Source organism: Oncorhynchus tshawytscha, linkage group LG06 (assembly GCF_018296145.1).
Source record: "Oncorhynchus tshawytscha isolate Ot180627B linkage group LG06, Otsh_v2.0, whole genome shotgun sequence".
NCBI lineage: Eukaryota > Metazoa > Chordata > Actinopteri > Salmoniformes > Salmonidae > Oncorhynchus > Oncorhynchus tshawytscha.
Genome location: NC_056434.1, coordinates 11,102,268 through 11,129,607, shown reverse-complemented (window position 1 = coordinate 11,129,607; position 27,340 = coordinate 11,102,268). Strand labels below are relative to the sequence as shown.

Sequence of the window (27,340 nt, the reverse complement as noted above, 5' to 3'; positions counted from 1 at the left end):
GTCTGTGTGTATGTGGATACATAGCTTTCTTGAACTGTCTGTGTGTATGTGGATACATAGCTTTCTTGCTGCTTCTGTCGCCTTGACCAAGTAAGACAGACATTCCAGTTCAATGCTCTAGGAAGGCTGACAAAAACAACGTTCAACATTATTCACAGTTAGTGACATGGATTTGTCAAACACAACAGATATTAATAATGATATAAATAATCATTCTCAAACGACATTTACAGTTTCACAGAAACGGAGGGGAATAAAGTGAGTATTGTAGATTCGTAACTATAAAAAATATGCACAGAAGTCATATTCATAAACGTACACTAACCAACAGAAAGACATTCTAAATGCAGAAAAGTGATATTCACAAACCGAGGGAAATAAGTAGAAGAATTCTCAAGACACATACAGCTCTGATATGCCGTTGTCTAGGTCTTATGCATGACAGTTCCTGGTAAACACACACAACACGCTAGTCCAGTTAGAATACAAAGCTAATATAGAGTAGCAGGTCCATCTAAATCAGCTCAGCATTTCCTAAAAGGACACAAAAAGACTGTTTGGCATTGATCACTTTACCAGCCGAGCTGTCACTTCAACGAGGCAAAAGCCCATGTCAACGCTGCCAGGTTACAGAAGCTGGTCAGGAAACCCTTCGGATAGCTAGGAGCCCGTCATTCTGTTGGCCTGAGGTTTTAGAGCTAAGATACCATTCTGGCCAGTCAAGTAATGTCGTCAGACCCCTTTTTGCTGTGGCCACACTATGCTACTTAGCGAGTAAAAGAGGGCCCTTAGTGTTGGCCTCCTGTCAAAGCAACTCTACCGCGAGGAATCAGCTTCCCTCCCTTCCACCACTGTGGACATAGATACACTTCTATCCAGGCAACCCAGACTGGACTTGGCAACCTAACCCACTGCCACTACTAGGCCTGGCAACCCAGACTGGACTTGGCAACCTAACCCACTGCCACTACTAGGCCTGGCAACCCAGACTGGACTTGGCAACCTAACCCACTGCCACTACTAGGCCTGGCAACCCAGACTGGACTTGGCAACCTAACCCACTGCCACTACTAGGCCTGGCAACCCAGACTGGACTTGGCAACCTAACCCACTGCCACAACTAGGCCTGGCAACCCAGACTGGACTTGGCAACCTAACCCACTGCCACTACTAGGCCTGGCAACCCAGACTGGACTTGGCAACCTAACCCACTGCCACTACTAGGCCTGGCAACCCAGACTGGACTTGGCAACCTAACCCACTGCCACCACTAGGCATGGCAACCCAGACTGGACTTGGCAACCTAACCCACCGCCACTACTAGGCCTGGCAACCCAGACTGGACTTGGCAACCTAACCCACTGCCACCACTAGGCCTGGCAACCCAGACTGGACGTGGCAACCTAACCCCCCACCACCACTAGGCCACTCCACCAGAGCTGTTTACCTAAAGCAGGGGTGGGCAATTCCAGTCCTTGAGGGCCTGACAGGTGTCACAGTCTAGAATGCAATTTGATTAATCAGCTGTGTTTGCTAAGGATGGAGAAAAAGTGTGACGCCAAATCAGGCCCTGGAGGACTGGAGTTGCCCACCCCTGACCTAAAGAATGAGCTAGCGGAGCCCAGATCTAACCTGCTGTACCCTAGGTTGCCATGAATGCCAGTCATAATCCTATCCATACTAACCCACTACCACATCCACGACAAGGCCCGGGCCACGTTTTCTCCTCTTACTTTAAGAGTTTGTGTGGTGATGTGTTTTTCCATGGCAACATGAAATTATCACACACACACATGCACACACAAAAAAGCATGCACATACACACACACACACACACACACACACACACACACACACACACACACCCACCACCTCAGTATTCACACGCGTGCACTGCTCTTACAATACAGTCATCAACTGTAGGAACTTATCATAATTTATAGCTCACCCAGAATCTGAGAACAGTGGGGGAGAGGATGCGAGATGTGTGTGTGTGAATAGTGTGTGTGTGAACAGTGTGTGTGGAGGGTCACTTGTGTGTGTGGAGGGTGCTAACACAACCCAAACTGCCCAAAATGACCTCTGTGACTTGGGGGGGAGGGGTGGGGGAGGGAAGGGAGGGGGGGGAGGTGCATGTGAGGGGAGGGAGGGGTGCGTGTGAAGGGAGGGAGGGGTGAGGGGAGGGAGGGGGGGAGGTGAGGGGAAGGAGTTGGCTCTAGTTGGAGACTTATGTCTCCCTCACCAACGTTAAAGTCAGCTGTAGGAGCAGCTTATCGACCACTGCAGCTGTACATAGTCCATCTGTAAATAGCCCATCCAACCAACTACCTACCTCATCCTCATATTTTTTTCCCGCTCTTTTGCACACCAGTATTTATACTTGCAAATACTCATCTGCACAGTGTTAATTAACTCGTGTTAATTGCTAAATTGTAATTACGCCGCCACTATTGGCCTATTTATTGCCTTACCTCCTTACTTCATTTGCACACACTGTATACAGATTGTTCTATTGTGTTATTGACTGTACGTTTGTTTATTCCATGTGTAACTCTGTGTTGTTTGTGTCGCACTGCTTTGCTTTATCTTGGCCAGGTAGCAGTTGTAAATGAGAACTTGTTCTCAACTGGCCTACCTGGTTAAATAAAGGTGAAATAAGAAAACATTTTAAAAGACAAACGTCATCGACATAACACGGAAACAACTTCTTGGAAAATTACATTTTTATTAACATCAATTTTACTTTCACTTTCTTAAACAATCAAATTTGTAATAAATAAAGCACATCTGATGGGGTATACCATGCAAACATTACATTCTATAACATCAAAGAGAACTGTAGGTGTTGAACCAACCGATGGATATCTTGTTACAAGAGCATCACACTCTGACATTCATCCCAGAAGCAATAACGGATTCATGATTGGTATTAACTTTACATGTACACCATGTACGGTATTAACCCATATACACATATGAAGGACCGGGGTTAAGTCCAGTCACCATTTCATTCCACTCTTTAGAGCCGGGAACAAAGAGTGGGGGGGTGAAATAGGAGACGGAAAGTAATGAAGATAGAGGGCTTGAGAGAGGAGCAAGAGAGAGGATCAAAAATAAAGAAAACATGGATGGATGGAGTAGAGCAGAGAGAGAAAAAGGTCCCTCAGGAGAGACCAGTAGAGACCAGCAAGTCAGACAGTGTGACCTGCCCAGAGGCAGAGGAGCATGAAGAAGCAGAAAAAGTGAAAGGAATGAATGTACCAAGAACCCAAAGATGCCTGTGCAGCTCTGTCACCACGTTTGAATACAACTAGCATCTTTCCCCCAACGTGATTGGACAATGTGGTTCCATCCACTGCAGGTTGAACTAGATTCTAGTCCAACACTGGATCTTCACCCAGAACAAAGATAGTAGAGGCCGTTTCGTCCAACAGTGAAATTAAATGCCATAATATAAACCCTTGTGATGATGAGGTGCACACACAGTAGGGCAGAGAGTGGTACATAGTGGGGCATTGCGCGCTGCCTATCAATAGCAAACATAACTCTCAAATTAACTCTGCTTGCCTGAAATAAGAAATCCAATCTATATTATATTATCTTTGTTACAACTAGTGTGGAATATTCTATCCACTGTTCATATATTCTAGTTTTAGGAGGATGGAGGTTGACTGTTGTGCAAGTGAGGGTTAATAACTGAGGTCTGTACCTGTACGGTTAGTGACGCACGTGTAGAGCTGGCTTAAAGCTAGCCGCTGGGATAACTGAAATGAATTCACATTAAGTCCTAAGTGGAACAAGTGTTAACAATAGGCAGGAGAATGGCTTCAACCCAACAGGCGTTAATTCAACCCCTTGCGTTAATTTACAGCTAGTCAATCTACAGAGAGGAGGGTGGTTCCCGTCACCCTTCATCACACACCACCTGACTCACCTGGTCACCTGCAGACATTCTGGTTACGTCCCAAATGGCATCCTACTCCCTCCACAGTGCACTACTTTTGACCAGTGCAATTTGGGACACAACTTCTGACAGGTGCTCAAGCCGATTAAAGACATTCCCAAACAAAGGAAGTTGGCAGTGAGAGAGAAAACCTTCACAACCGCCTCATTTATTAGAAACAAGGGAGCAATGAGAGAGAGGAAGACGACATGAGGTCGATCCGTCAGTCAGTCACGAGGTGTGTAACTTCAATCTTGTCCTCCCCCCTTCTCTCTTCGTCTTCTCTGCCAAAAATGCAGAGCAAAAAAGCCCGGAGACAGTTGTTGGATTCCTGTGTGAAGAGGACATGTCTGGTGTACTCATCATGGGCCTATAAAGCATGGTGCCCACTCTGAGCAGAGGAAGTGCTATCTGCTCAGCAACATTGATAACCTGATCCTCCTCAGTGTTAAGGGCTCCATCCGATAAACTCCACTTGCAGAAAAAAAACTAGGAGCAACAGTTGGGCGTCACTGGGGGGGGGTCAGTCATTTACAGAGGGAGGAATTAGTCTTCTTTGATCAGTACAATGCTTCTGTGATCCATTGGTTTCTGCCAAGGAGAAATGGTGAGATGAATTACTGTATATCTATATCACACACACTCAAAAGTTTGGAGTGACTTAGAAATGTCCTTGTTTTTGAAAGAAAATCAAATTTTTTGTCCATTAAAATAACATAAAATTGTTCAGAAATACAGTGTAGACATTGTTAATGTTGTAAATTACCATTGTAGCTGGAAATGGCTGAAACGGTAGTGTATATGTATGTGTATATATGTATTCAAATCAAATTCTAATCATATCGTATTTGTCGGATGTGCCGAATAAAACAGGTGTACACAGTGAAATGCTTACACATAGACATTTCTGTACAACACTGCTCACTAATAGTCTATGTACTGCAGCATGTGAGATGCTTGACAGGCAGATACCTGGTGCTCTACTTCTCCTCGTGAAGAGCTTCTATGAAGGCTTCAAGTTTCTCCTGAATCTCACGGACCTTCTCTGCAGAGGAGGAAAGAGAGGATGGGGGTTAGTTGAGTCTTTGCAAAACAAAAACAGTAGATATGGAGAGCATCCAAGATGCCTCAATTGATACAGTACAACCCAGGAAAGCACTGTTGTCATGCAAGTTGGTTGAGTTGGCTAAACAGGCCTATTCTATTGTGTTTCCACCTGAGAGACCCAAGACTACTTGACGTTTCTCAGACTCTACATCCTCCTGTTGTGACCGTGGCCTTCCAACTACCAGCACACAAGAAATATATACACAAGAAATATCCTGTGGCATACTTTCTTAGAATGAGTGTGAAACCAATGACCTGACATTCTGTATGTATTCACTAGCAGAATAGCAGACGTGTCACGGGCCATTGTTCTGCCACCTCTTGTGTCAGCTAATCAGCAGACAGTCCCCACTGACATCCGTCAAACCTAAATAAAACTACCACTTAGGTGAAGCATTCTATTGAAGAGGGAAGTTGTTGACCATACCATACCTCACACACCCACACCACATCAAAGACCCCCCAAAAAAAAAAAAAAAAAAAACATGACATGGTATGTCCCTCCAGGCACATGTCTAGCTAATGGATGGGAGATACCATAACATTATTCCACATGAAAGGGAAAACCCACTGAAGAAAAGTTGAGTCACTGCGTCCCGCCGTTGGGGTCCTTTTGTCCGAGATGGCGTTCTGAGGAGAAATCCGTCCGTACAACATGTACTGCCACACGATGGGCTGCAGTTACAAAGAGTCTTTAAAATCGCTGAATAAACAAATGGCAAGAGTAAGTCTTAGCAAATGAGAAAAAAAGAGGCCTATAGGGGACTAGCAGTGCCAGCTGCCCCGTCTCTCCGTCTCACTCTATTCCAGTAGACTAATCCAACTGGAGCTGCCCCAAGCACAAACAAAACTCTGAGGAGAGATATTATCAGAAGAGAATCTTCAAATGCTTTTGACAACAAAACAAAAAACTTAAGACACAAAGGTCTGAAAGCTTCAAAACCAGAAGACTCCTTGATTTCTACGGCTCGATAAATCATAGCGGTTTAGCAGACCAACAGTGTTTTAAAAAGGAGTAGGTCACAGCTTGACGTTAGATGGTTCTTCACCCTGAAAGTAGTCTATGGGCCAAGAGGAACTGTAATCCATGGTTGAGTTCTTTAAAAAACAGCCACTTCAGCTAATCTTAGCCACCACAAGCTAACAGTCAATGGAAGTCAGAGGCATGTGAGCATGTTAACAAAAAACATTATGACACAAAAAAACATTATCTAACACATCAAGATGTAAAAAAGTGAAGTACTCCTTTAAGTGTCCATTACAACACGACGATGGGAGCTGCATTTAGAGGGTAACCTTATCCTAAAGAGAGGGTCTGGTACAAGACCCTTTGGTGGGGGGCACGGGTGTAGATGTATCCCTTTCTGAAAGATGAAAGTCACACGGCAGTCTTTAAGTACACACACACACACACACACACCTCAGAGTCCTGAAACATGACACTAAAAGTGCTGAGAAATCACTATGACCAACACACACATCTAAGCCATGAAAAACAGCAGAAGAGTGGTAGAAAAACACCTTTCCCCTCCTCCCTCTCTCGACACACACACACACACAAAAATAAATTCCCCCAGTCTTTGATACTTTAACACAGAGGCACATGGGGAGATTCCAACACGTACTGGTGGCATTAGGGCTGGGAAATAGGGCACGGTGACACGATCACGGCAGGTGCGTTGGAGCTGAAACCTAACCCGGCTGGAGCTCCACTCTAGAACTCTCTACCCAACCACAAGGGCGCAAAAGAAGTTAAGGAACACACATACAGGGGGAAGGAGAGTGGGTCGGGCACCGAACGCAAAACATAACTCAAATGGAGTCAATAGCAACATCTATCTGTCCCAGACCCATGAAGGAGGAGGGAGGGACATCTCTGTCATATCAAAACAAGCCAAGGGAAAACCCCTGGCTCGCCTTCAAAGCTCAGCGGAGCCTAGATGTGCCACTTATAGAAGAGCTACTGTGTACAGTTCATTTCTTTTTTTTATGAACCTTTATTTTAACAGTCTTTTCAAAATCAGCCCTGCATACAAACATCAACATAATACAATACTCAATCACAAAACAAACCCAATCTTCACTTAGAGCATTCCCCACTAATTATACATTCTCTAAAGGGCAACAGGTATTCAAGCCTGAGCTTCCCCCGCAACACATTTCACATCTATGGAGCATAAAAACCTTGGAACCTCTAGCACTACACAATGTTGTGCTCTTGTACCGTACGCTGTTGTTGTGACCTTGACCAGTGTTCTCAGATACATGGGAAGTCTCTGCAGGAGTGCTTTGTAAATAAACCAAAGAGAACGCTGCTCTCTTCTTAGATAGAGGCCCAACCCACTTTCTGATACAATACAAAATGGTGAGTTCTAAAACGATCAGCAGTAATGAATCCAAGGGCACAATGGAAAACAGCATTGAGTGGTTTAAGTGTGGAAGCTGCTGCATGCATATAGATAATATCCCCGGAATCTAAAACAGACATAAGTGGCCTGGACAACTTCCTTTTTATTGGCAAAACAACAGTTAATCACATCTTGATCTTCAATTTCCTAACCAGCTCAGAAACGTGCGTTTTAAACCCCAATATATCATCGAGGCACATTCCAATTATTTAGAAGAGGGAACTCATTCAATGTGTTCCGTTCAGGCAAGTAATTTAAAATGTCAAATATGTCTAAGTTATGGGACCTATAGCATGTATTTTGTTTTGTTTGCATTAAGAACTAACTAAAGATCCAAGTGTGACTTCTGCAGCGCATGGAAATCACACTGCATATGTGAAAAGGCTTGGTTTACAAATGGTGCAACAGAGTACAACACTGTTTGTCAGCATAAACATTTATATATACATATATATATATTTTTTTTTAAATAACAGTATTTCCAATGTTATTTATATACAGCGTAAACAATAGTGGCCCCTGAATCGAACCCTGGGGTATCCCTTTATGCACATCAAGGAATTCAGATTTGACCCCCCTCTGTCACAATAGAGTTATATTACAGAGATAGTTCCGAAACCACATACAGGCATCAGTGCTCAGGCCTACTGAGGACAACTTACTCAATAAAACAGAATGATCAAATGGTGTCAAAAGCCTTTGACAAGTCAACAAAATGAGGCAGCACAATTCATTTAGGCATCTAAAGCATTGACAATATAATTTACAACTATTGTGGTTACAGTAACAGTACTGCGCCCTGGTCTAAACCCTGATTGATGTATAGTGGCTTGCAAAAGTATTCACCTCCTTGACATTTTTCCTATTTTGTTGCCTTACAACCTGGAATTAAAATAGATTTTTGGGGGATTTGTATCATTTGATTTACACAACATGCCTACCACTTTGAAGATGCAAAATCTTTTTAATCGTGAAACAAGAAATAAGACAAAAAAACTAACAAACGTGCAAAACTATTCATCCCCCCCAAAGTCAATACCTTGTAGAGCCACCTTTTGTGGCAATTACAGCTGCAAGTCTCTTGGGGTATGTCTCTATAAGCTTGGCACATCTAGCCACTGGGATCTTGCCCATTCAAGGCAAAACTGCTCCAGCTCCTTCAAGTCGGATGGGTTCCGCTGGTGTACAGCAATCTAAGTCATAGAACAGATTCTCAATTGGGTTGAGGTCTGGGCTTTGACTAGGCCATCCCAAGAGATTTAAATGTTAACCCTTAAACCACTTGAGGGTTGCTTTAGCAGTATGCTTAGGGTCATTGTCATGCTGGAAGGTGAACCTCTGTCCCAGTATCAAATCTCTGGAAGACAGAAACTGGTTTCCCTCAAGAATTTCCCTGTATTTAGTGGCATCCATCATTCCTTCAATTCTGAACAGTTTCCAAGTCTTTGCTGATGAAAAACATCCCCACAGAACGATGCTGCCACCACGCGTCACTGTGGCGATGGTGTTCCCGGGATGATGAGGGGTGTTGGGTTTGCGCCAGACATACAGTTGAAGTCGGAAGTTTACATACACTTAGGTTGGAGTCATTAAAACTCACCTTTCAGGCCTCCCGGGTGGCGCAGTGGTTAAGGGCGCTGTACTGCAGCGCCAGCTGTGCCACCAGAGACTCTGGGTTCGCGCCCAGGCTCTGTCGTAACCGGCTGCGACTGGGAGGTCCGTGGGGCAACGCACAATTGGCCTAGTGTCGTCCGGGTTAGGGAGGGTTTGGCCAGTAGGGATATCCTTGTCTCATCAAGCACCAGCGACTCCTGTGGCGGGCCGGGCGCAGTGCGCGCTAACCAAGGTTGCCAGGTGCACGTTGCGCGCTGTGTTAAGAAGCAGTGCGGCTTGGTTGGGTTGTGTATCGGAGGACGCATGACTTTCAACCTTCGTCTCTCCCGAGCCCGTATGGGAGTTGTAGCGATGAGACAAGATAGTAGCTAACAATTGGATACCACGAAATTGGGGAGAAAACTCGCTTTTCATTCACTCCACAAATTTCTTGTTAAACTATAGTTTTGGCAAGTCGGATAGGACATCTACTTTGTGCATGACACAAGTAATTTTTCCAACAATTGTTTACAGACAGATTATTTCACTGTATCACAATTCCAGTGGGTCAGAGGTTTACATATACACGAAGTTGACTGTGCCTTTAAACAGCTTGGGAAAATGACATAAAATGATGTCATGGCATTAGAAGCTTCTGATAGGCTAATTGACATCATTCGAATCAATTGGAGGTGTACCTGTGGATGTATTTCAAGGCCTACCTTCAAACTCAGTGCCTCTGTTTGACATCATGGGAAAATCAAAAGAAATCAGCCAAAACCTCAGAGAAAAAATTGTAGACCTTCACAAGTCTTTGTTCATCCTTGGGTGCCATTTCCAAAACGCCTTAAGGTACCATGTTCATCTGTACAAACAACAGTACGCAAGTATAAACACCATGGGACCACGCAGCCGTCATACCACTCAGGAAGGAGACGCATTCTGTCTCCTAGAGCTCAACGTGCTTTGTTGCGAAAAGTGCAAATCAATCCCAGAACAGCAGCAAAGGACCTTGTGAAGATGCTGGAGGAAACAGGTACAAAAGTATCTATATTCATAGTAAAACGAGTCCTATATCGACATAACCAGAAAGGTTGTTCAGCAAGGAAGAAGCCACTGCTCCAAAACCGCCATAATAAAGCCAGAATACGGTTTGCAACTGCACATGGGGACAAAGATCGTACTTCTGAGAATAATGTCCTCTTGTCTGATGAACAAAACTAGAACTGTTTGGCCATAATGACCATCGTTATATTTGGAGGAAAAGGGGGATGCTTGCAAGCCGAAGAACACCATCCCAACCGTGAAGCACGGGGGTTTCAGCATCATGTTTTGGGGGTGCTTTGCTACAAGAGGGACTGGTGCACTTCACAAAATAGATGGCACCATGAGGAAGGAAAATTATGTGGATATATTGAAGCAACATCTCAAGACATCATTTAAAGCTTGGTCACAAATGGGTCTTCCAAATGGACAATGACACCAAGCATACTTCCAATGTTGTGGCAAATGGCTTAACTTCTTGGTGACGGGGGCAGTATTAAGTAGCTTGGATGAATAAGGTGCCCAGAGTAAACTGCCTGCTACTCTGTCCCAGATGCTAATATATGCATATTATTAGTAGTATTGGATAGAAAACACTGACGTTTCTAAAACTGTTTGAATGATGTCTGTAAGTGGTAGGCAAAAACCTGAGAAAAATCCAACCAGGAAGTGGGAAATCTGAAGCTCGTAGTTTAGCCCCTATTGTCGATACAGTGGATTATTGGTTATGTTGCACTTCTTAAGGCTTCCACTAGATGCCAACAGTCTTTAGAATGTTGTTTCAGGCTTCTACTGTGAGTGTGACCGAATGAGAGAGGAATGAGTCAGGTGTCTGGCAGAGTGCCACAGGCTCTGAGGCACGGTCACGAGAGAGTTAGCTCTCGTTCCATTGCTTTTCTACAGACATTGGAATTCTCCAGTTAGAACATTATTGAAGATTTATGATTTTAAAAAATCCTAAAGACTGATTCTATACTTAGTTTGACAAGTTTCTACGGGCTGTAACGGAACTTTTTTAACTTTTCTGAACACAGTTTTGGATTTGTTTACTAAACGCCCTAACAAAAGAAGCTATTTGGACATAAATGGACATTATCGAACAAAACAAACATTTATGTGGAACTGTGATTCCTGGGAGTGCATTATGATGAAGATCAAAAGTTAAGTGAATATTTATAATGCTATTTATGACTAATGTTGACTACCCAATATGGCGGATATATTTTTGGCTGCTTTGTTGTCTGTACGCTGAACTCAGATTATTGCATGGTTTGCCTTTTCCGTCAAGTTTAAAAAAAATCTGACACAGCGGTTGAATTAAGGAGAAGTATATCTCTAATTCCATGTATAACACTATTTTCATCAACATTTATAATGAGTATTTCTGTAAATAGATGTGGCACTCTGCACAATCACTGCATGTTTTATAACTACTGAACGTAACGCGCCAATGTAAACAGATTTTTTTATATAAATATGCACTTTATCGAACAAAACATACATGTATTGTGTAACATGAAGTCCTATGAGTGTCATCTGATGAAGACCATCAAAGGTTAGTGATTCATTTTAATCTCTATTTGTGCTTCTTGTGACTCCTCTCCTTGGCTGGAAAAATGGCTGTGTTTTTTTGTGAGTTGGTGGTGACCTAACATAATTGTTTGTGGTGCTTTCGCTGTAAAGCATTTTTTAAATCAGACACTGTGGCTGGATGAACCGTGAATTTTATATTTAAAATGGTGTAAAATACTTGTATGCTTGAGGAATTTTAATTATGAGATTTCTGTTGTTTTGAATTTGGCGCCCTGCACTTTCACTGGCTGTTGGCGAGGTGGGACGCTACCGTCCCACATATCCCAGAGAGGTTAAGGACAAAAAGTCAAGGTCTTGGAGTGGCCATCACAAAGCCCTGACCTCAATCCTATAGAACATTTGTGGGCAGAACTGAAAAAGCGTGTGACACCAAGGAGGCCTACAAACCTGACTCAGTTACACCAGCTCTGTCAAGAGGAATGGGCCAAAATTCACCCAACTTATTGTGGGAAGCTTGTGGAAGGCTAGCCAAAACGTTTCACCCAAATTAAACCATTTAAAGCCCATGTATGTAAACTTCTGACCCACTGGGAATTTGATGAAAGAAATAAAAGCTGAAATAAATCACTAAAAACTATTATTCTGACATTTCACATTCTTACAATAAAGTGGTGATCCTAACTGACCTAAAACAGGGGATTTTTACTATGATTAAATGTCAGGAATTGTGAAAAACTGAGTTTAAATATATTTGGCTAAGGTGTATGTAAACTTCAACTGTAGCATTTTCCTTGGTGGCCAAAAAGCTCAATTTTAGTCTAGTTTAAACAGAGTAGCTTCTTCCATATGTTTGGGGAGCCTCCCACATGCCTTTTGGCGAACACCAAAGGTGTTAGCTTATTTTTTTCTTTAAGCAATGGCTTTTTTTCTGGCCACTCTTCCGTAAAGCCCAGCTCTGTGGAGTGTACGGCTTAAAGTGGCCCTATGGACAGATACTCCAATCTCCACTGTGGAGCTTTGCAGCTCCTTCAGGTTTATCTTTGGTCTCTTTGTTGCCTCTCTGATTAATGCCCTCATTGCCTGGTCTGTGAGTTTTGGTGGGCGGCCCTCTCTTGGCAGGTTTGTTGTGGTGCCATATTCTTTCCATGTTTTAATAATGGATTTAATGGTGCTCCGTGGGATGTTCAAAGTTTAGGATATTTTTTTATAACCCAACCCTGATCTGTACTTCTCCACAACTTTGTCCCTGACCTGTTTGGAGAGCTCCTTGGTCTTCATGGTGCTGCTTGCTTGGTGGTGCCCATTGCTTAGTGATGTTGCAGACTCTGGGACCTTTCAGAACAGGTGTAGATACTGAGATCATGTGACACTTAAATAAAGTTAACTTATGTGACTTCTGAAGGTAATTGGTTGCACCAGATCTTATTTAGGGGCTTCATAGCAAAGGGGTGAATACAAATGAGCACCACTTATCCGTTTTTTTTCTTCTTCCATTTCACTACAACAATTTTGACTGATGTCCATTCCATGAAATCCAAATAAAAATCCATTTAAATTACAGGTTGCAATGCAAGAAAATAGGAAAAACGCCAAGGGGGTGAATACTTTTGCAAGGCAGTGTACATTCAGAATATAATTCTCAGATAAAAAGGAAGTTGTACATTTACATTGTACTTAGACAAGAAACCCAAGACATGGCATGGTAATGACGAAGAACACTAGTGTCCCCAACCTTCTGGAGTAGCAACACATAAGCAGCCTTCCATACTTGTGGAATATTTCCCAATATCAATTTTTAAAATTGATTTATAATGTGGTTTATTACGCCAGCGATGATGCAGCCCGGCTCCAGTTTATCAGGCCCTGTGGACTTCTGTATCTATAGATAGCAGGGCATCTAGGTCCTCTTTTTATGCAAATTGCAGAAAATAATATCCTCAACTACCATTTTCCAAATCATTCCGCAAATTCCCCCTATCAGCATTAAGTCCAAACTCCTAGAGAGTAGGCCTAGCAGTTATTTCAAAGCCAGCTGAAATAAAAATGGTGGTTAAATTGCTCGATGTGGACCACTTACTGCATCAGATCAACCACGGAGGAGACGACACACGTTGAACGAACCTTAACTGAAGTACATTTTACATCTCCCGCCATTTAGATCAGAATTTGATAGACAAAATGTTACGCCATTCATTTAATGCCATTCATTTACAACAGAGTTAAAATTATGCCCCTGTCATCATGAAGGGAAAATCGAGGGGATGCACAAAAAAAATCTAATATTCTGGTTAGTGATGGTGCGAAACAGATTGATTTCTCCTCTGCCATCTGTTTGTCCCACAAGACGACAAGGGACATAAACAGCTTTTCTTTCAGGACGCGCGGAAACGCAACACACAAAGTGGACAGTCGTTGTTCGCTGCCTGTTGCCTCAGAGGGATCGAAAAACTCAATTTAGGCTCCTGTTTACCTAAGAGATGAGCCCCAAGACACTGCCATTCAGCTGCCCTCCCTTTTATCTGGTCATGAATATTCCCATAATCCTCTGAAATCCCTTATTTCAGATCCCTCTTTCGGCTGATCTCCACAGGAAATGATAGGTCTCTTTCACTCCCACTCATCTGCGCCGTAAGGCTGTAAAGCCTTCAGTGGACAGAGCAGGAACTGCAGAAGGGACTGAGGGAAAAGCTTTTAATTGACCTGTAATTAGACTGTGAAACAGTGTGGCCGTGGTCGAACAACCGCTCCATACAGATGGAAAGAGAGTAGAAAGAAGGTGAGAGAGGGTCGTATGGCACGCTGTGAGAGAGGGTCGTATGGCACGCTGTGAGAGAGGGTCGTATGGCACGCTGTGAGAGAGGGTCGTATGGCACGCTGTGAGAGAGGGTCGTAGGGCACGCTGTGAGAGAGGGTCGTAGGGCACGCTGTGAGAGAGGGTCGTAGGGCACGCTGTGAGAGAGGGTCGTAGGGCACGCTGTGAGAGAGGGTCGTAGGGCACGCTGTGAGAGAGGGTCGTAGGACACGCTGTGAGAGAGGGTCGTAGGGCACGCTGTGAGAGAGGGTCGTAGGACACGCTGTGAGAGAGGGTTGTAGGGCACGCTGTGAGAGAGGGTCGTAGGGCACGCTGTGAGAGAGGGTCGTAGGGCACGCTGTGAGAGAGCGTCGTAGGGCACGCTGTGAGAGAGGGTCGTACAGCACGCTGTGAGAGAGAGACCTTAATCTCTTTAAATATTGAGGATGCTCCTCTCTGGAGTTTGATGTGAAAGGAGAGAGGCAACCGTTAGAAATGGGAGACTGTGTTATAAAAAGTGTCAACGGAAGAGTTTCAGTGGCTAACATTTGGTGCCAAGACAAACGGCCAACTCTGAAGACAGGACTGAGTTCAGCGCCTGGTCAGGACGAGGCTCCCGTACCAAACTGTCATGATTCAGAAACACATTTTTACATTCAACTTCTGTCACCGGCAAGGTTACAGTCGAGACGGGATCCTTGTACGTCTGCATGATCCTGTCCCAACTGAAAAGCCATCTCTTAAAGTAAAAAAACAGAAGAGGAGGCATGGCCTTGTCACTGGATTTGTCTCTGAATCCGTATGTTAACATGCTATAAAAAGGCAGGGGAGGCAGATGCAGAAACCGAGGATCTTGTGGGCAAAACGCCCGTCAGTGGCAAAGCCATGAATCACAGCTGGCTCTGGGGGGCTTATCTAGAAACCAGATGCATGAGGAGAACAGAACCAAGAAGTCGAGCCCTGGGACTGAACAGGTTCAACCTGGGGTCACATGGACCAGACCAAACAAAAAAGCAGAGTGGGGAAAACAACACGTAAAAGCGTCAGGTGTTGTGTAGTCCCCTGGGTAGTTACGCCAGGTGTTGTGTAGTCCCCTGGGTAGTTACGCCAGGTGTTGTGTAGTCCCCTGGGTAGTTACGCCAGGTGTTGTGTAGTCCCCTGGGTAGTTACGCCAGGTGTTGTGTAGTCCCCTGGGTAGTTATGCCAGGTGTTGTGTAGTCTCCTGGGTAGTTATGCCAGGTGTTGTGTAGTCTCCTGGGCAGGATGTGTTGTGTAGTCTCCTGGGCCTAACCAGAGAGAGGAGAGGAGTAGGCCTAACCAGAGAGAGAAGAGGAGTAGGCCTAACCAGAGAGAGGAGAGGAGTAGGCCTAACCAGAGAGAGGAGAGGAGTAGGCCTAACCAGAGAGAGGAGAGGAGTAGGCCTAACCAGAGAGAGGAGAGGAGTAGGCCTAACCAGAGAGAGGAGAGGAGTAGGCCTAACCAGAGAGAGGAGAGGAGTAGGCCTAACCAGCCTAACCAGAGAGAGACTTACGAAAAACGAGCCAATACAACATTTTGTTTTGAGGGGGGGCGACTTCACTGACAAGTAATGACGTCTTTATACAGTTAAAGCTGTGCAAGATACTCAAGTTGTAAATTCAGAAAATGTCTATGTAAATTGTGAGTTGATTTTGGGGGGGGGTTGTAGTAAGTCATGGTAAACCACAGAGAGCCAGTTAAGTAGCCTGGACAATCAACCTTATGGGTAACGTCGGCCTCGGGATGACAGAGTGTTTAAAATGAAGTCGCTGTCATAATCCCTCAGAGCCACAGGTGAGTGGACTTTCCACTGATGAACTCCGGGTGTGCACGCCGCAGCCACGCACATAGGCAGGCAGGCAGGCAGGCAGGCAAACACACACACACACAGGCAAACACACAGACAGGCAAACACACAGGCAGGCAAACACACAGGCAGGCAAACACACAGGCAGGCAAACACACAGGCAGGCAAACACACAGGCAGGCAAACACACAGGCAGGCAAACACACAGGCAGGCAAACACACAGGCAGGCAAACACACACACACACAGGCAAACACACACACACACAGGCAAACACACAGACAGGCAAACACACAGGCAGGCAAACACACAGGCAGGCAAACACACAGGCAGGCAAACACACAGGCAGGCAAACAGACAGATACGCAAACAAACAATCATGCACATAGACAGGCATGCAAACATACAGGGACAGACATAGACAGACTGACGTGAATCACCGGTGATGTCAATTCCAAGGCAAACCAGGGTCCCACTCTGGTAAAGCCACACCTGTCTCAGTCTCCATGTCTTCTATCAGACAAGGATGAATCTGGCGGTCCGACTCGGGACATACCCTAAAGCCTGCATGTCACTACATCCCATTAGGCACAGCGCTGATCCCAAACAACCTCACAAACCACAGAGATTGCACGGCCGATGCCGACCGACACATCATTCTCTGCACACCAGCCCCCCAGAAGAACACCCAACACTTAAACACCCTCAGGTAAATACGGGCCTCTAGCTGGTGCTGAGCCCACACACACATCCCATTGTGCAGGAGCAGCAAACCACAAACTAAAATTCCCTAATGACACGATAGAGTGAAACGTACATTCAAACTATCTGAAAACTGATATGTGCCTTTATCTAGGACAGCGGGAGACAGGGAAAAGTCTGGATGAAATATCTAATACACAATTAGAAGACCAGCCAACTTTAACCATTCAGCAATAAACATGACAAATCATCTACATATTAGCTAAGAGTTGCCCTGGCAACCCACCTACTGGGAAACATCATCTGTTCAAAAGCTGAACCTGACCGGAGAAACAGAAGAGACCAAGAGAGAGAGCTCTTAAAAACAGCCCTGCTCCATTTTCACAATGTAAAGGAGGAAGTGTATGGTTGTCCTAAAACCTCGTCCAGGTTATCTGAGCGATGGACAGCTAGCAGGAGCCTCGTGTGTGAACAGTAATGTAAAGGAGGAAGTGTATGGTGGTCCTAAAACCTCATCCAGGTTATCTGAGCGATGGACAGCTAGCAGGAGGCTCGTGTGTGAAGAGTAATGTAAAGGAGGAAGTGTATGGTTGTCCTAAAACCTCATCCAGGTTATCTGAGCGATGGACAGCTAGCAGGAGCCTCGTGTGTGAAGAGTAATGTAAAGGAGGAAGTGTATGGTTGTCCTAAAACCTCGTCCAGGTTATCTGAGCGATGGACAGCTAGCAGGAGCCTCGTGTGTGAACAGTAATGGTACACCAGTGTTAGCTTCTCTACACTGGCTTCGTGTTAAGGCTAGGGCTGATTTTAAGGTTTTACTGCTAACCTACAATGCATTATATGGGCTTGCTCTTACCCATCTTTCTGATTTGGTCCTGAAGGACATACCTACGCGTACGCTACGGTCACAAGACGCAGGCCTCCTTATTGTCCCCAGAATTTCTTAGCAAACAGCTGGAGGCAGGACTTTCTCCTATAGAGCTCAATTTTTATGGAATGGTCTGCCTACCCATGTGAGAGACGCAGACTCGGTCTCAACCTTTAAGTCTTTACTGAAGACTCATCTCTTCAGTGGGTCATATGATGGAGTGTAGTCTGGCCCAGGAGTGTGAAGGTGAATGGAAAGGCTCTGGAGCAACGAACCGCCCTTGCTGTCTCTGCCTGGCCGGTTCCCCTCTTTCCACTGGGATTCTCTGCCTCTAACCCTATTACAGGGGCTGAGTCACTGGCTTACTGGTGCTCTTCCATGCCGTCCCTAGGAGGGGTGCTTCACTTGAGTGGGTTGAGGTTTGGCGCCACCCTCGGGTTCGTGCCGTGGGGGAGATCTTCGTGGGCTATACTCAGCCTTGTCTCAGGGTTGTAGGTTGGTGGTTGAAGATATCCCTCTAGTGGTGTGGGGACTGTGCTTTGGCAAAGTGGGTGGGGTTATATTCTGCCTGTTTGGGGGTATAGTCAGACGGGGCCACAATGTCTCCCGACACCTGTCTCAGCCTCCAGTCATTAGGTTGCAATAGTTTGTGTCGGGGGGGGGCTGTTATATCTGGAGTATTTCTCCTGTCTTTTGTGTGTTCCTCCTCCCTCCCCTCAGGACTAACTGGCCTGATGACTCTTTGCTGTCCCCAGTCTACCTGGTCGTGCTTCTGCTCCAGTTTCAACTGTTCTGCCTGCGGCTATGGAACCCTGGCCTGTTCACCGGACGTGCTACCTTGTCCCGGACCTGCTGTTTTCGACTCTCTCTCTACTGCACCTGCTGTCTCTAACTCAATGGTTGGCTATGAAAAGCCAACTGACATTTACTCCTGAGGTGCTCCTGAGGTACTCCTGTGGCACACTCAACAACCACTGTTATTATTATTATTTGACCCTGTTGGTCATCTATGAACATTTGAACATCTTGGCCATGTTCTGTTATAATCTCCACCAGGCACAGACAGAAGAGGACTGGCCACCCCTCAGAGCCTGGTTCCTCTCTAGATTTCTTCCTAGGTTTTGGCCTTTCTAGGGTGTTTTTCCTAGCCACCGTGCTTCTACATCTGCATTGCTTTCTGTTTAGGGGTTTTAGGCTGGGTTTCTGTACAGCACTTTGTGACATCGGCTGATGTAAAATGGGATTTATAAATACATTTGATTGATTGATTGATTGATTGATTGAGCTCTAAGCCTGTGGATTTGGTCTCAAATGGCATCCTATTCCTCTATATAGGAAACTAGGCTTGGGCGGGTCCAGATTGTCATATGGTCATACCGACCATGTGCCATCCCAGGATATTCATAATAACAGCACAGAACACAAGGTGGGCGCTATTTCCAACACCCACTGCCTCTGTAATCCAAAAGGTTATCAATGCTAACAAGTACATGTAAAATCTCAGAGAATGCTAACTAAATGCTAATGAGCACACTGCAAAAATGTTATACAGTCTCTGGCTTAAACTATTTATTTGCAGGACAGACATCCCCAGCACATGAATTATACAAGTAACTACAACATGCTAGTCACAGTTAGCTGCTCACTCAAACAAATAGACAGCAAGACTCTTGATCCAAGGGGGATTCTCTGCTGTTACCAGGCAAAGCTTGATTTTAAAAGAAGCTAACCACTTAGCTACACAGCTACTAAATTAGCAAAGCAAATGCACCAACTGCAGAGCAATTTAGCACATTTTATACAGTTAATTTATTAGTTAAGATCTCTAGCTGGAAAACATTTAGTTGTGAATTCCATACTGTAACTAGATCACCTGGTGCGTGCTGCACCCGTGAGTGACTCACAAGACTCCGGTCTCTAGTCATTGTGTGCTTCTAAACAAATGAAAAACTACAGTGCATTCGGAAAGAATTTAGACCTCGACTTTTTCCACGTTTTGATACATTACAGCCTTATTCTAAAATGTATTAAATTGTTTTTTCCCCCTCATCAATCTACAACAATACCCCATAATGACAAAGCAAAACAACAGGTTTAGACATTTTTGCAAATGATTTTAAGTGAAATGTCAGAATAATAGAAGAGAGAATGCGTTATTTCAGCTTTTATTTCTTTCAACAGATTCCCACTGGGTCAGAAGTTTACATACACTCAATTAGTATTTGGTAGCATTGCCTTTAAATTGTTTAACTTGATTCAAACGTTTTGGGTAGCCTTCCACAAGCTTCCCACAATAAGTTGGGTGAATTTTGGCCCATTCCTCCTGACAGAGCTGGTGTAATTGAGTCAGGTTTGTAGGCCTCCTTGCTCGCACATGCTTTTTCAGTTCTGCCCACAAATGTTCGATATGATTGAAGTCAGGGCTTTGTGATGGCCACTCCAATACCTTGACTTTGTTGTCCTTAAGCCATTTTGCCACAACTTTGTAAGTATGCTTGGGTTCATTTTCCATTTGGAAGACCCATTTGCGACCAAGCTTTAACTTCAGGACTGATGTCTTGAGATGTTGCTTCAATATATCCACATAATTTCCCCTCCTCATGATGCCATCTATTTTGTGAATTGCTCCCCTTTTTCCTCCAAACATCGTGATGGTCATTATGGCCAAACAGTTCTATTGCGGTTTCATCAGGACATTTCTCCAAAAAGTACAATCTTTGTCCCCATGTGCAGTTGCAAACCGTAGTCTGGCTTTATCACGGCGGTTTTGGAGCAGTGGCTTCTTCCTTGCTGAGTGGCCTTTCGGGTTATGTCAATATAGGACTCGTTTTGCTGTGGATAGATACTTTGCACCTGTTTTCTCCAGCATCTTCACAAGGTTTTTTGCTGTTGTTCTGGGATTGATTTGCACTTTTCGCACCAAAGTACGTTCATCTCTAGGAGACAGAACACATCTCCTTCCTGAGTGGTATGACGGCTGTGTGGTCCCATGGTGTTTATACTTGCGTACTATTGTTTGAACAGATGAACGTGGTACCTTCAGGCATTTGGAAATTGTTCCCAAGGATGAACCAGACTTGTGGCGGCCTGCAATTCTTTCTCTGAGGTCTTGGCTGATTTCCCCATGATGTGAAGCAAAGAGGCACTGAGTTTGAAGGTAGGCCTTGAAAAACATCCACAGGTACACCTCCAATTGACTTAAATGTCAATTAGCCTATCAGGAACCATGACATCATTATCATTATGACATCATTATCTGGAATTTTCCAAGCTGTTTAAAGGCACAGTCAACTTAGTGCATGTAAACTTCTGACCCACTGGAATTGTGATAGTGAATTATAAGTTAAATAATCTGTCTGTAAACAATTGTTGGAAAATTACGTGTCATGCAAAGTAGATGTCCTAATCGACTTGCCAAAACTATAGTTTGTTAACAAGAAATGTATGGAGTGATTGAAAAATGAGTTTTAATGACTCCAACCTAAGTGTAAGTAAACATCCGACTTCAACTAAGTATTCAGCCACTTTACACAGTACTTTGTTAAAGCACTTTTGGCAGCGATTACTGCCCCAAGTCTTCCTGGGTATGACACTACAAGCTTGCACACATTCATTTTCAGGTCTCTCCAGAGATGTTCGATCAGGTTCAAGTCCGGGCTCTGGCTGGGCCACTCAAGGACATTGAGAGTTGTCTGAAGCCACTCATGCGTTGTCTTGGCTGTGTGCTTTGGGTCGTTGTCCTATTGGAAGGTGAACCGTTGCCCCAGTCTGAGGTCCCGAGTGCTCTGGAGCAAGTTTTGATCAAAGATCTGTCTAGACTTTGCTCAGTTCATTTTTCCCCTCGATCCTAGCTAGTCTCCTAGTTCCTGCCACTGAAAAACATCCCCACAGCATGATGCTGCCACCACGCTTCACCGTAGGGACGGTGCCAGGTTTCCTCCAGACGTGGCGCTTGGCTTTCAGGCCAAGAGTTAGAGAGTCCTTTAGGTGCCTTTTGGAAAACTCCAAGCGGGCTGTCATATGCCTTTTACTGAGGAGTAGCTTCCGTCTGGCCACTCTACCATAAAGGCCTGATTGGTGGATTGCTGCAGAAATCGTTGTACTTCTGGAAGGTTCTCCCATCTCCACAGAGGAACTCTGGAGCTCTGTCACAGTGATCATCGGGTTCTTGGGCACCTCCCTGACCAAGGCCCTTTTCCCCCTGATTGCTCAGTTTGGCCGTGCGGCCAGCTCTAGGAAGAGTCTTGGTGGTTCCAAACTTCTTCCATTTAAGAATGTTGGAAGTCACTGTGTTCTTGGAGACCTTCAATGCTGCAGAAATGTTTTGGTACCCTTCCCTAGATCTGCCTCGACACAATCCTGTCTTGGCTCTCTAAGGACAATTCCTTCGATCTCATGGCTTGGTTTTTGCTCTGACATGCACTGTCAGCAGTGGGACCTTATATAGACAGGTGTGTGCCTTTCAAAATCAAGTCCAATCAATTGAATTTACCACAGGTGGACACCAATCAAGTTGTAGAAACATCTCAATGACTATCAATGGAAACAGGATGTACCTGAGCTCAATTTCGAGTCTCATAGCAAATGGTCTGAATACTGTAAATAAGGTATTTGTTTTTTGTTTAACATATTTGTAAACATTTCTAAAAACCTGTTTTCTAAAAACCTTGTTATTATGGGGTACTGTGTGTAGATTGATGAGTACATTTTTAAAAAACTTTTTTTTTTTTTGAAAGGCTTGGACGTAAAAATAAAAAATGACTTTAGTTTGTGTTTGAGGCGAAGAAAAAATAACTTTGAGAAGCTCCACAGTGATGGTGAGTTAAGACAATCAGAAATACTATCAGATCCCCAGATGGGAACAGTAGGACTATATTTGCGCGCAGGCCAGGTAACCTAGGCCTACTTCTTCAAGTAATCAGGTGCACTTCCTTTCTCAAGATTGACAGGAGCGCTCCAAACAAAAGACAATTAATACATTTACAACCCATACATGGGATAAAATAAACAACAAACTTTTGTTTAGTGTAGCCTAGGTTTGTACCAAACAAACATAGAAGATTAGAAATTATGGGAATTAACGGCAAATGTACTACTGATGATACTGGTGTGCCATCCCAGCGGCCTCTGCAATTGATTAGTCCACTCAGAAAGGCGTGAGTCAGACAGGTGTCTTGTGTGCCATATATAAAAAATGTATTTTCCACGGTTCGAAAAAAAAAAAAACTCAGTCCACCAACAGCCTATCAACCAAACAATCGACTAAATGGGGTCAGCAGTAGATAGGTGACAGGTAAGGTTGTGTCCCAATAGTTTAAAAATAGCTTCCTTTGCTCTTTACTTCATTATCATGGATAAATGAAAGGACTTGATTGGTTACTTTTAACATTATTGCTTTCACCTGTTGCCTTCAGTGATCTTGGAAAAGACGAGGCAAGATGAGAGTAATGAGGCCGGTCCTGGGAAAGGCAGGGCCAACAGCCTAGCCCTTTTCCTTCTGGCTGGGTGTCTGACAGACTGAACAGTCTCCCAGAACACACCTCTCTCCCATCCACACACTCAGGCCCAGTGAGGACAGATTTACACCCACCCAGAGACTGTTGCTGCAGGGCTGTCAAACACATGTGGTGGAGCAGGATGTGTGTAGAGAACGGAGTGGGTCACTAAAACACCAGGTGTCGGAGGGAGCGTGGACAGCCCCGGTTCCCAGTCTCAGAGAAAAAGGGGAGGGGGGAGGAAAAGAGAGAGGTGAAGGCAGGGGGTTGTAACTGGGACTGGGAGCGGCTGGCTGGCCAGGGGTGTGGAGAGCAGAGGAGGAGGAGGAATGGAGGGCCTCTGATCCAGCTGTAGGAATGGCGGAAGCTGTTTCCTCCCCTGGCAGTCAGGGAGGGGTATAAACAGTCCTGTGTTGGCGAGAGGGTGGGAAAAACAGAGGAAGAACTGCTCAAAGAAAAGGAGGGGGGAGAAACAAAAATAGCGATGAAAGATATGGAGGGAGAAGAAGTGAGATGGAGGACTGCGTGAGAGAGGAAGGGGAACAGGTACAGACTACCAAGAGTGCTACTGTGGTCTTTACACAGCACGCATGCATGCAAACAATACCAGCACTAAGCTCACAGGAACAGCTCAAAAAGACCTGGGGTCAAAGGTGAAGAGGCTCTAGTCTGGTGTGAGTGTGTGGCCATGCTGGCGGGCGCATGCGTCTGTATACACACGCCGTGTATATAAAAAGGACTCCTCCGCCTGCCTGCCTGTCTTCCTGTCTGCCTGTGTGTGTGTGTGTGAGTACTGTTATACACGTTCCCTCCCTCAATGAGAGATAGAAAGAGAGAGCTAGAGAGTGAGTAATAGAGCGAGAGAAAGAAAGAGCTAGCGTTTCCCTTCCATCCAGTAACTACCAGACTCCTGGGGCTGAGTCCTGACCGAATACCTTTACGAGGGGCCGTCATCTCGCCTCCACAGAAGAGGAGCGTGTAAAAACAGATCGGAGGGGATTTCAAGTACCACCGTGTTCAGTTTTACACACACACACACACACACACACACACACACACACACACCTCCCCACCCAGCACGGCTAAACTGGTGGAATCTCCTGTTGAGTCTTGCAGGGGAGGGCGAAACAGCACACAGGTGTGCGAGATGGGACATGCTTACGTCAGAGTTTAACCTAATTTCCCAGCTGCTCCCTACATCACACGACTTTTGTTTGTACCATGTCACAAGTCTATCTCCATCACACACACAATAGCTCGGTATTGACTATTTACCAGGAAAAAGCATTGAATAACATGAAACGTTAACATCATAGATGGTTAACAATCATCATCAGATGATTCATGTTGGGTTCACAGACTAGATCTGGTGTCTCAAACTCATTTTGCATGGGGACTGCATTTGGATCGCAGACCAGTAGTTGAGACTTGATGGAGAGGAGAAATTACAAGAGCATAACCACATATTGAACAATGAGACCGATATTTCAGATATAAAAACGACAGGCTGTGGTCTATCTTGGTTAGGTTATAAAAAATCTTTGGAATAACTTTCAGCGAGAGCTCAAAACGTTCTAGTTGGAGATGGAGTCCATAGTTGGACTTCCACACTTAGTCTTCTGACTGTGTGTTGTGTCTCCCCTTGGAGACAGCAGTCGACCAAGCAAAATCATGGTCGACTGAAAGTCATCTGTCCTTTCGACCAATCGATTCGTAATCATTTTTAAGTCTATTGTCCATGTATAGACAGACACACCCTATGTATTTTAATAAAAATCAACTATATATCCATTGAGCTTGTCTGATGAAATATGACACAATTGACTCGAGGGAGCCAGAGATCAAAATAACCAGAAGAAGGGAAAAAAATATATATAATAATCACCTGTCCCGACCATCCTCCTCCAACTGGCTTTCCCAGATTATGCAGTTACTCTCCTGAAGTTGCCGGTAATAGGCTACAAGAGTCTGCAAAATCCTCATGTGGAATGCCAATTTATCTTAGCATTTTCTACCAATCTGCATGCCAGTTATGGTTTTCATTTGCACATTTCCGTGGAACAGTTTCATTTCATATGTCAAAATCATTGTCATGTGGTTAATCAAAATTCGATCCAAATGTAAATGACAAACCTAAAAAGTATCTTCTATTGCCAACTATATGTAAAAATAGCCTATAAAGTGAACAAATAAAAACATTGCAGCCTGCAGGTAGAAAATACCCTGATAAAAATAAATATCATATAAATCACATTGTTGCAGACAAGCCATGCATTGCCAAACTTGAAACATTTAATGAACTACCAACTAATGTGTCCATCCAGAAGCTCATGCTTGCAACACTGTATGAAATATTCTGGACCCTCGGAGTTTCCTGCACCAGTGAGCTCAGGACAGACAGCTGTAAGCTATTTGCACAAGGGATAAGAAGAAATTATGTTTCCACTGGCATTTTTCCCTTTTCACGCTTAGTGGTTATAAAAAGGGAGAAATGGAAAGATATTTCAAACACATTTGACAAACTATTGTTCACGCTTAGTGGTTATCAAAAAGGGAGAGAGATTGAATTATTTTTCAAATACATCGAGGAACTTTTGTTATTCTCAATGGATATAAAAAAACAGATGTTTCCTTGCTGTTTGAGGTGAAGAAAACACTATTTTGAGAAGCCCCACAGCTCATTAGTAGTGGTGTGTTAAGCCAATCATACATAGTAATAAGATCCCCAAATGGGCACATTTATATGCCTACAGTTGAGCGCAGGCCAGGTAGCCTCTAGGCCTAATTCTATGCGCGTGATTACCTAACATTGACAGGAGCGCTCCAAACAAAAGACAATTACTAAATTACTAAACTAAACTCGTAAAAGGAATGATATAAACCAAAACTTGTTTCTCACAAGTGTAGCATAGGTTGCCCACTCCGACAGTGAGAATGGTAAAAGACTAGAATAATATTATATTGAATGCAATAAGACTTTAACCTAACCAAACAAACATTACAGATTAGAAATAGGAATGAATGGTAAATGTACTAGAGGTCGACCGATTATGATTTTTCATGCCGATACCGATTATTGGAGAACCAAAAAAGCCGATACCGATTAAATCGGCTGATTTTTAAATATATATTTGTAATAATGACAATTAGAACACTGAATGAACACTTAACTTAAAATAATGCAAAAATAAAATCAATTTTGTCTCAAATAAATAATGAAACATGTTACATTTGGTTTAAATAATAAGTGTTGGAGAAGAAAGTAAAAGTGCAATATGTGCCATGTAAAAAAAGCTAAGGTTTAAGTTCCTTGCTCAGAACATATGAAAGCTGGTGGTTCCTTTTGACATGAGTCTTCAATATTCCCAGGTAAGAAGTTTTAGGTTGTAGTTATTATAGGACTATTTCTCTCTATACCATTTGTATTTCATATACCTTTGACTATTGGATGTTCTAATAGGTACTTTAGTATTGCCAGCCTAATCTCGGGAGTTGATAGGCTTGAAGTCATAAACAGCGCAATGCTTGAGGCACAGCAAAGAGCTGCTGGCAAATGCAAGACAGTTCTGTTTGAATGAATGCTTACGAGCCTGCTGCTGCCTACCACTGCTCAGTCGGACTGCTCTATCAAATCATAGATTTAATTATAATATATTAACACACAGAAATATGAGCCATAGGCCATTAACATGGTTAAATCCGGAAACTATCATTTCGAAAACAAAACATTTATTCTTTCAGTGAAATATGGAATCATTCGGTATTTCATCTTAAGGGTGGCATCCATAAGTCTAAATATTGCTGTTACATTGCACAACCTTCAATGTTATGTCAAAATGACATAAAATCCTGGCAAATAAGTTCGCAACGAGCCAGGCGGCCCAAACTGTTGCATATACCCTGACTCTGCGTGCAATGGACGCAAGAGAAGTGACACAATTTCCCTAGTTTAATATTGCCTGCTAACCTAGATTTCTTTTAACTAAATATGCACGTTTAAGAAAATATACTTCTGTGTATTGATTTTAAGAA

The 27,340-nt window shown here is 44.0% G+C and overlaps 1 protein-coding gene across 4 annotated transcripts in view; it reads right to left on the bottom strand.

The window, feature by feature from the left end:
* Positions 1 to 2,705: 2,705 nt before the first annotated feature.
* Positions 2,706 to 27,340, bottom strand: part of LOC112253250 (dynamin-like 120 kDa protein, mitochondrial) — an 80,527-nt gene continuing 55,892 nt past the window's right edge. For all 4 annotated transcript variants that reach the window (XM_042322956.1, XM_042322959.1, XM_042322957.1 and 1 more), the window contains 2 exons: positions 4,916 to 4,988; positions 2,706 to 4,534 (listed from right to left, as the gene is read on the bottom strand). In XM_042322956.1, the coding sequence (XP_042178890.1) occupies positions 4,924 to 4,988 (65 nt within the window). In that variant the 3' untranslated portion in view covers positions 2,706 to 4,534; positions 4,916 to 4,923. The remainder of the gene's footprint in view (positions 4,535 to 4,915; positions 4,989 to 27,340) is intronic.